The following is a 10,514-nucleotide window of genomic DNA, read 5'->3' on the forward strand; positions in this document are numbered from 1 at the left end:
AACCACTTAGAATGATACACTTCCTTGATGAATCCTCGCAATCTCCTCGTTGATGGCCCTGCGCTTCTCCTCATCGAAGCAGCGCAGGTGTTGCTTCACTGGCTTGGAGTCTGGCATGATCTTCAATGTGTGCTTCGCAACTTCTCTTGGAATGACTGGCATGTCTAAGGGTTTCCACATGAAGATATCTCTATTAGCGTGGAGAAAGTCGATGAGCGTGCTTTCCTATTTGGAGGAAAGCGTGGTGCTGATGTGGAGTATCTTGCTATCGGGCCTGTTGGGGTCCACGGGGACCTCCTTGACTCCTTCTACGGGCTCGAAGGTCCCATCCAACCACTTGGAGTCTGGTGCCTCCTCAGTGGTCTTCCTCTGGATGGCCATGAGCTCGAAGGAAGCGACATGCTTGTAGCACTCTACCTCACACTTGTAGGCACGCTAGAAGGAAGTGTCGACGGTGATGACCCCTCATGGGCCCGACATCTTTAGCTTAAGGTAGGTGTAGTTGGGGATGGCCATAAACTTCAGTTAGCATGGCCATCCGAGGATGATGTGGTAGGTTCCATGGAACCCCACTACCTCAAAACTGAGGGTCTCCGTCTGACCTGAAGGTGACAGGCAGATCGATCTACACCAGCGGCGTGGCTTGCTTCCTAGGCACAATGCCATGGAAAGGTGCCCTAGTTGGCCGGAGGTGCGACCGGTCGACGCCTATGGCGTCCAGTGTTTTGGCGTACATGATGTTGAGGTCGCTATCTCCGTCCATCAACACCTTGGTGAGCCGCTTCATGTCGATGATTAGGTCAACGATGTGCGGATACCTCCTCGTTTGAGGGATGCTGTTGGGGCGGTCGGTCCAGTCGAAGGTGATGGCAGACTCCAACCACTAGAGGAAGGCGGGCATGGCAGACTCGATCACATAGACCTCACGGTGTTCTAGTTTCTGCCAGCACTTGGAATCATAAGCCACTGACCCCCTGAAGATCATGAGGCAGCCATCGAGGGTTGGGAAGCTGTCATCCTTCTCGTCAGCATCATCCACCACTGGCTTGGCGTCTCTTCTTGGCTCCCCTTTGTTGGCGCCGTTGGATAAGAACCGCTTCATAAGAGCACAGTCCATGTATAGATGCTTGACGGGTAAGGTGTGGTTCTAGCATGGCCCTTCAAGTAGCTTCTCGAAGTGGTCGGGGCACCCTCGGCGGGCTTCCGACCCCCTTGCAGTTAGCAGTGGCCATGAGTGAACTCCTGTGTCGCTGCTTGCTCTTCTTTTTGTTGGGGCGGTTGGAAGCGCCCTCACTAGCATCCTCGTCCAGATTGGCCTTGCCCTTGGAGCAGTCAAAAATGGCTCCGACCGCCTCTTCAACCTAGGCATGGCTAGTGGCGATGTCAAGGATCTCCTTGGTGGTCCTTGGGCCTTTGCAACCCAACTTGTGCACCAGGGACTCATAGGTGGTCACTGACAAGAAGGCTCCAATGACATCGGCATCGGCGATGTCTGGCAGTTCATTGCACTGTAGGGGGAAGCGCTGAATGTACTCACAAAGAGTTTCTCTAGACTTCTGCTGGTAGTTCTTAAGGTCCCACGGGTTCCTAGGGCATGGGTAGGTGCCCTAGAAGTTGCCCACGAAGATCTCCCTCAAGTCTGCCCAACTGTGGATGTGATTGGGCGGAAGGTGCTCCAGCCATGTTCGCACCGAGTCAGCGAGGAATAGGGGGAGATTGTAGATAATGAAGCTATCACTATCTGCACCACTGGACTGGAAGGCAAGCCGATAGTCCTCGAGCCATAGTTTGGGGTTCGTTTCCCCATAGTACTACGTGACATTGGTCGGTGGCCAATATCGTGGCGGAAAGGGCACATTAAGGATGTGTCGGCCGAAGGCCTAAGGCCTCGGTAGGCTAGGGCTCAAGCTCTAGTCCTCGGTGCTATCATAGCACCTGCCCTGGTGAGGGTGATAGAGATGATTGGCCTCTTCCCTCTCACTATCCCGTCTGCATCAGCGGGCGTTTAGGGTGTCGCGAACGTCGCGATCGCGGCCAAGGCGCTCACGCACTAGGACCACAAAGGCGTGGGGGCTTTTCCGCACATGCAGGAAGAGCACCTACGAGTGCGGTGCTAGGAGCTCGAGGAATCATGACTTGAACTCGAGCAAGAACACATGGAACTCAAGCAGGAGATCGTGCGCCGGGGAGATGGTGGGCGCACACACGCTAGGGCCCGCGAGGTGAACCAGAGGATCATTGAGGATGACGGTGGCTTCCCATGTCTTGCCTGAGCGAGCCAAAACATAGCGGTCGTGGCAGCCTTTGCTCTAGGGGCTCCCTAAGCCCACAATGCCTAAGGACCGTTGGACCCACCGAGAGATCCGCACGTTACTCGAACATGCCGTGGTGCAGCAGAGAGAGAGTTCGTTGTCCCAATAGTGCAAACTCGACGCTAGCCACCACGCACCCTTGGGGTAGCATGGCAAGGGCGTCTCCGTCCACCAGACATCATGCGATGATGGAAAGCAAGTTGCGGCACGGGTGAACGAGTGCCTCACCCGTGATCATGACGCCCATGACACCCTAAATGCCCACCGACGTTGGCAGGACGACAAGAGGAAGGAGGCCAACCATGGCTACCTCCCTCACTGGGGCAGGCGCTACGACAACGCCGAGGACTGAAGCCCTTGCCCTAGCCTACCGGGGCCATAGGCCTTCAGCCGGCACATCCTCAATGTGCCCTTCCCACCACGATATCGGCCACCAACCAATGTCCCGAAGTACTCCGGGGAAACGAACCCTAGGCTATGGCTTGAGGACTATCAGCTTGCCTACTAGGCTGGTGGCACGGATAGTGACAACTTCATTATCCACAATCTCCCCCTGTTCCTCACCGACTCGGCTCAAACATGGCTATAGCACCTCCCACCCAGCTGCATCCATAGTTAGGTGGATTTGAAGGAGATCTTCATGGGCAACTTACAAGGCACCTATACATGCCCTGGGAACCCATGGGACCTCAAGAACTACTAGTAGAAGTCAAGAGACGTGGCCACACCGATGCCGCTCCCGCCCATTTTGGGGGCGACGCCAGCCGATGGTCTACACCCTGATTGGAGGGCGACGCTCTTCTTTGGCATCAGCGCCAAAGGACTTTGATGCCTGCCGGTGCTGCAAGGGGCAAAAAACATAAGTCACAATGAAGTTCGATTAAAATATGAAAAACAGAGGAGTTGGTAGCTCACCTCGGCGCCACTAGGCGACAGATGCATTTGGGGGACAAACCCCCTGACCCTTGCTCTGTCTTGTCGATACAAGGCCGTTTCGAGCCTGCCCTCTGCTCCTAGACAGAGGGGCTCGCCCTTGATGGCTCCTGGGGCGCATCAACGGTACGCGCCCACTCTCATTGGCTCTTAGGGCACGACGACGGAGCCGCCCGCCACTGTTGGCTCCTGGGGTAGGCCGGCGGTGTGTTCCGCCTCTGTCGGTTCCTAGGGGGCATTGTCGGAATGGCCTGCCCCCATCGGCTCCCTAGACGTGCCCTCCCCTCCGTGGAACGGGAAGGGTCCTGATGCCTACAAGGACGAACCGATACATGTCAGCATATCCTCATTCTCTAGGTTGTCCCACTTGATATCGTTGGCTACCATTTCTCCTTCCTTCATCCCCTCGTCATCATTGCCATCATCATCGTCATCAGTGTCCTTCCCTCATTCCCACACCTGTAGCTTCCGCTGCTTCTCTTTCTTCCTATCCTCCTTCGCCTTCTTTAGCCGCTCGTTCTCAGCGCAATTAGCCACCCTCATGGCTGGGTCCCTTGGCAGTGGTGCTAGGTGATCCATAAGGATGAGGTCCCAAGGCTGGCCCTGACCCTCTCAAAATCAGTCCTACAGGGTCAGAAAATCAATTGAGGAAAAGAGGCAGGAGAAAGGGAAACTTATGAATATAATGTAGCCTGGTTCTGGTCGCATTGGGGGATGCCTCGACACCAGTTAGACGGAGTCAAGGGTAGCACCAGCGTCATCCTATAGGGGCTCCATCGCCTCCTTAACGCGTTGCGTGATCTCAAAGTCGAGGAGCACCCCCTTGGCGAGCGTCGTTCCATCGAACGACGCCTCGAGCACCATCGCGTATAGCGAGAGCGCACGCGTCATCAACGGTGCCACCCTCCTCACGTGGTAAGCCCCGATGATGCCTGGCCCTTTTAGGCCATTCTCCTTCAGGATCTGGATGGCAGCGATGTGGGCTTGAATCCTCTTCTTATACTTGTCCGGGATGCTCCACTTCCTCCATGGCTCCGAGGCCTCTTTGTTTAGGTGCCAGATGAACTCTGATAGAGGGGCGGCGGCGTCATTCTTGAGGTAGAACCACTATGAGTGACACCCCTTGTTGGACGTCGAGAGCCGTATGGACGGGTACTCGCCGGCCCAGTTGTTTCGAAGTTGGATGCTGGCACACCCCATCGGCATATGCAACTCCTGCTTGCCGCCCATTTCCCTCTTCTTCTGGAGGTTGACGACAAAGAAGTACCTCCACAAGTCGAAGTGAGCGCTGATCCCTAGGAATCCTTCGCATAGCGCGACGAACATCACCATGTGCTAGATCCCGTTGGGATTGAGATGCTGCAGCTCAATCTTGTAGAAATGCAACAGCCCCTGGAGGAATTTGTGGGTGGGGGTCATGAGCCCATGCTCATGGAAGTGGGTGAACGACACCACATGGCCATCAGGCGGTGACGGTGACTCCTCATCGCCGGGCAGTAACCATGCGTAGGAAGGAGATGTCAGAGCGGTACCACGGACCATTATAGGCGGGGGCGAATGAATGCGAGCTCAACGACGGTGAGAATGCGAAGGCAGGAATCCCTAGCATTGGCGGCGGTGGCGTAGCTATGGAGGTAAGGATGCAGGAACGTGTGCAAAACACGAAGGGCTAACCCTTTGGTTTTATAGGGACGACGGGTGCGAGGAAAACAACCGCCCGCCTAGATCTCCACGCCCAATGTGTCCTATCACCATGTCTCATCACGGGGCATGCGCATGCAACCTCTAGCCACCCCCTCGAAGGATGCGCCGGATATTTTGCCTTCCCAAACAGACCGTGACCCATCGCAGGTAAGTGGGATACAGAGCTGAAAACGCTTCTACGACCAAACTAGGCCCAAGAGTTCGAGGGTTGGCCCATTAACAGGTTCGACAACTGCTCAGGGCAACCAAAGAGTAAGGGGTGGAAAGGGATGGGCCTGCTAGCGACCAATACTCAGGCGCACGAGCGCCAGGGGCGTGCTGGCCCATGTTTGAGTCTCGACTGCATGCGGCCCATGGTTTCTCCTCGTAGAGAGGCAATGAGCCCATGGGACCGGCCAAACGGCCCTGAGAACTATATGGGCTGACCACCAAGAATTAGGAGTCGGTCACCAGCTGACCCATGTTGGGTCCCCGCGAACGGGAACCAGGGCTCCACTCGAATTTACCCGCTAATAGCTCGTTGAGCACCATGGTTCACCCAACGAGGGAAATCATGGCACGGCTCGACCCCTCCGTTTTCTCGAGAAAACGCATGAGGAAAAACGAACATAAGACGAGCCGACCCCTCGATCGGACCCCCGCTACGCATGGGGGCTCGGGGGCTCAGCCTCGCAAAGAGACCCTACGCGCGGTCGCATACGAACCTTAAGTCAATCACTAGGGGAAACCATGCGTGTTGCAACAACCAAGGGTGCCTGCTGGAGTCCATCCACGCAAAAAATCCTACAAAGGAGTATCCAACTCCTCCGTAGGCTCGGGGGCTATACCCACCGGGTGCACTCGCGCGCACCCACCGGCAAGTCGAGAAATCCTTCGGGCGATCCCACCTGAATCGCCCGGAGGCTCAGGGGCTACTGTCGGGTACCAATACTAGGGTGCTTGAAGAGGAGGAACTAATGATCATCAGTACCAATTCAACTGAAGCGATTAGGCGCGCGGCTACGGCTCCAAGTGGCCACAAGGGGCGCGAGCCCTGTCTCGCTCGACCCCTGGGGCACGGGTCCCGCCTCGCCCGACGGCTAGGCGTGGGCCTGCTTCGCCCAATGGCTAGGGTGCGGGTCTTGCCTCGCCCGATGGCTGGAGTATGGGCTCCAGCTTGCCCGACGGCTGGGGCGCAGGCCCCGCCCCACCTGATGGCTAGGGTACGGGCTTCGCCTCGCCCGATGACTAGGGGGCGGGCTGCGCCTCGCCCGATGGCTGGAGTACGGGCTCCGCATCGCCCGACGGCAGGGGCGCGGGCCCCGCCTCACCCGATGGCTGGAATACGGGCTCCATCTCGCCCGACGAATAGGGGCGCGCGAGCCCCCGAAAGGGCCTGCGTTATCTCCAGCTACCACGGACTTGGGATGTGGGCCCAGAGCCATGCCTGTGATGCCAGGAAGGAGACGGACACGTCTCGACGCGACCCGCAGCTACGACAGGCCATGCTGTTGACCATACCAGGCGCAGACGACGGGAATGGAGGCCATGACCAGATGACGACGCCGGCTTGTAGCAGAGACGTGACGAGGAGTCGCTACAAGCCTGGTGGGACCCGCCCACTGAGGGAGAAGAGAGGCGTAGCCCCGGAGTTCTCTTCTTCCTCGTTTTTCTCTCTCTTTTTTCCCCTCTTCTCTTTTCCTCTTATGTATCCCAAGCCTTTCTCTTAGTCCATAAAAGGGAAGGCTAAAAAAAACACACATGCACACGCACCAGAGATTGGGGATCCTCTCCCTCTCTCGTCTGTTTGTAACCCCTACTGTAAACATTCTGCGTTAGTAACACAAGCCACAGCGGTGAACCAGTATAGATCTTGTGTCTTCTAAGCACACTATCCGAGCCAGACGCGTAATCTAGAAATTTACTTGTGAGTGACTCGAGACACTGACACAATGATTTAGGGAGGTCACTAATGATGCAGGAATTGAATGGATTTAGCCATAGATTACTGTATGTTTGTTTTTTTATATTTAAAAAAGAACCGAGGGGTGGCCATGACCCGGGTCAGTCTTACCTATCATCCACACCGTGATTACACGCATGCACAAAAGCTAGCTAAGTTAGACACAGATAGCTCGATAGGCCATGAAAAATCGTCGAACCAACCACTCCTGATCAACATCAGTCTCATGAATCTGCCTCACCAATTCGGTGGGTAGAAAATGCAAGGATGTGAAATGCGAAGGCGATGCATATCTGACCTTCTGGCCGTAGCTCTCTATTGCCGTCTAGTCCAAGAGAACCTCGGCTCTTCTCTTGATTTTTCTCAGACGGTGGGCGGCCTCCAAAGTCACGGCCAAATTCGAGCACATGACGAGGGAAGCCTCGGTCCGCCTTGGCCTGGCACGTCCACAATCGACTGCGACATGAGTGCACAACAAGAACCTTCATGGATAGCGAATTCGCGATCGCGTGCCCTATTTAACTTTCCCGATTTCCATTTAGAAGAAACCAGACGCACGCACGCAGAAATTTTGTCCATAGATCCAGCGTCGAGCTGAGCTGCAAATCGTGAGCCCGTCCGCGTCCTTGACACACCATGTCCGGTATCACGACCGCACCGCACGTCGTGGAGGACTTGCTGGGCGTCGTCCAGCTCCTCAGCGACGGTTCCGTCGTCCGCGCAGACGAATCCGTCCTGACTTCACCGGGAGCGACATTCCCCGACGTCCCTGCCGTTCAGTGGAGGGACGTCGTGTACGACCCGGCGCGCGGCCTCGGGGTCCGCCTGTACAGGTCGCCGGTGGCCGCGCCCAAAGGCGGCAGGCGGCTCCCGGTGCTCGTGTACTTCCACGGAGGCGCCTACTGTATCGGTGCTTACGACCAACCCGGGTTCCACGCCTTCTGCCAGCACGTCGCCGCCGAGGTCCCCGCCGTCGTGCTCTCCGTCCAGTACCGCCTCGCTCCCGAGCACCGCCTCCCCGCTGCCATCGAGGACGCCGCGACGTTCTTCTCCTGGCTGCGCGCGCAGGCCGCACCGGCACCGGGCGCGGCCGCCAACCCGTGGCTTGCCGAATCGGCCGACTTCTCCAGGACGTTCGTGTCCGGCGTGTCGGCCGGTGCCAACCTGGCTCACCACGTCGTGGTCCGAATAGCCTCCGGGCAGATCGTGCCTGGCCCGGTGCGCGTCGCCGGATACGTCCTCTTCTCCGCGTTCTTTGGCAGCGACGAGCGCGTGGCGTCGGAGTCCCATCCCCCGGCCGGCGTGTCCGTGACGGTGGAGTCGCTCGACATAGCCTGGCGCATGGCGCTGCCGTTGGGAGCCACCAGGGACCACCCGCTGGCGAACCCGTTCGGCCTCGACAGCCCAAGCCTGGAGCCGTTGCCGCTGCCGCCGGCGCTCGTCGTGGCGCCCGGGCGCGACGTGCTGTATGACCATATGCTTCGCTACGCCGCCAGGCTCAAGGAGATGGGGAAGGCCGTGGAGCTCGCCGAGTTCGCTGGGGAGCGACATGGCTTCTCTGTCGGACAGTGGAGCGAGGCGACAGAGGAGTTGATGCGAATCCTGAAGCAGTTCATAAACCACGGCGCCGCCGCCGCCGTGCTCAAGTGAGGTCATAGGTTGGTTATTGGTAGTGTTGTTATCTACTCGAGCCATCCAGCTCACAATTGTCACACAATAATAATAACTTTGAATGAAAGTTCAAATTTATCGGGTTTTCTCTCGCTTTCTAAATAAAAGTTGGAGTATTTTAATATACTAGTAGCCATGCACGTGCGACACACACGTATCTATGATAAGACATATTTATCGGGTATTGATATTAGGTATACCCAAACTAAGGGAGTTAGTGCCTACGCTGACTTTTCCGGACAGAGCAAGACCCATCAACATGTCTCGTCGGACCCCCTTGGGTACGGGCTCCACCTTGTCTGACCCCAAGGACGCAATTTTCGTCTCGCCCGACCCTGAGACTGCGGGGTCTCGCCTGAGGCCGCGAGCTCCATCTCGCCCGACTATTGGGTGCATGCTCCGTCTCGTCCGACCCCCAAGGGTCGCGGGCTCCGTCTCGCCTGACCCGAGGCCACGGGGTCTCGCCCAACCTCGAAGCCACGGGCTCCGTCTCGCTCAACCCTAAGGACGCAGTTTCCGTCTCGCCTGACCCCGAGGTCGCGGGGGTCTCGCCCAAGGCCACGGGCTCCATCTCGCCCGACTCCGACGCCGCGGGCTTCGTCTCGCCCGACCCTTGGGTCCGTGCTCCGTCTCGTCCGCCCCCAAGGGTCGCGGGCTCCGTCTCACCCGACGGGGACCCATATTGCCGCCAACCACTCTTGGTCCAGGCGTATGGGCCTGGATCAAAATTCAGACACAAGGGAAGAGACGGGCACGACTCGATGTAACCCGAAGCCACGACAGACCATACCTAAGGATTCACATCAAGAACAGCGTCGGACGTACCAGTGTTGTTCTGCCTAACCCACGTACGAACGCTGACAGGTGCGTTAGTTCACCACGATGTCCGTCGGGACGGGATGAAACGCCATGACCGGTAGATGAGGCCTGCGTATGGCGCCAGTGAAGGACAGGGCTACGACGTGGAGCCATCTCTGTTGACATCTACAGGATCGACGGGACCTGCATGAAGGAGAAGGACTCGGTGATCCTGGAAGCCTTCCTCTCTCTCGTTCTTCTCCTTTTCCTCCGCTGTAACCTGCATTTTCTCTTGGCCTATAAAAGGGAAAGCAGGGCACACCATAAAGGGGATGGGGATCGAGATCCACACAAGACCCAAACCACGAGATAGAAAACACAAGAGCACGACACGGACATACGGCTGAGCAGTGATCGAGCTCTGAGCACCCGTTCATTCCTTCCACCAGAGACTTGGGATCCTCTTACTCTCTCGCCTGCTTGTAACCCCTACTACAAACTTTCAGTGCTAGTAACACGAGCAGCAACGATGAACTAGACGTAGGGACTTTCTACCCGAACCAGTATAAACCTCGTATCCTCTAAGCACACCATCCGAGCTAGACGTGTAAATACCAACAATTGGTGTGCCAGGTATGGGCTTTTTGCGTGTTTCAACGTCCACATCAGGCCTCGGATGGCTAGTCACGGTGTCAGCTGGGTCCTAGGCATGCACGTGCACTTCGGGAACCTAGACTTCATCATTACGATGGAGGGAGAGTTGGCGCAGGCTCCCACCGCCGTCCAACCTCTCCACTTCACCGGCCTTGATGCGATCGCCGTGGCGCTTGAGGAGCTATAGCTGCACGCATCGGAGGCCCGCACCTCCAGGACCGACCAACTCCTTGACTTCGATTATAGGAGGCTAGAGTGCCAGCTCGGTGCCTTCTTGGGACCCCGACCATCCTGGGAGGACCTACACCACCTCACCTTCCCGTTCACCAACATCATGACGCAGCTTGCTGAAGGAGAGCCACTCTCCCCAGAATACCTCATTCAGAGCACCCCGACAGTGCTCCCGTCAGGTCTCCACAACGCCACAGATACCGTTGGCCACATTATGGCACAACGCACGTCTCCATCCCTCATGAATGATGAGTTCATGAGGATGACCG

The 10,514-nt window shown here is 57.1% G+C and overlaps 1 protein-coding gene across 1 annotated transcript; it reads left to right on the forward strand.

The window, feature by feature from the left end:
• The first annotated feature begins 7,341 nt into the window (after positions 1-7,341).
• Positions 7,342-8,641, forward strand: LOC136457738 (carboxylesterase 15-like). Its single transcript, XM_066457752.1, has one exon. It carries the CDS (start codon positions 7,528-7,530, stop codon positions 8,539-8,541), a length of 1,014 nt encoding a protein of 337 aa, XP_066313849.1. The 5' UTR covers positions 7,342-7,527; the 3' UTR covers positions 8,542-8,641.
• Positions 8,642-10,514: the final 1,873 nt, after the last annotated feature.

This window comes from Miscanthus floridulus, chromosome 6 (assembly GCF_019320115.1).
Source record: "Miscanthus floridulus cultivar M001 chromosome 6, ASM1932011v1, whole genome shotgun sequence".
Lineage (NCBI taxonomy): Eukaryota > Viridiplantae > Streptophyta > Magnoliopsida > Poales > Poaceae > Miscanthus > Miscanthus floridulus.

What these genes read in the sequence shown, in the direction of transcription:
- LOC136457738 (XM_066457752.1), top strand. Translation starts at nt 7,528, where the DNA reads ATGTCCGGTATCACGACCGCACCGCACGTCGTGGAGGACTTGCTGGGC.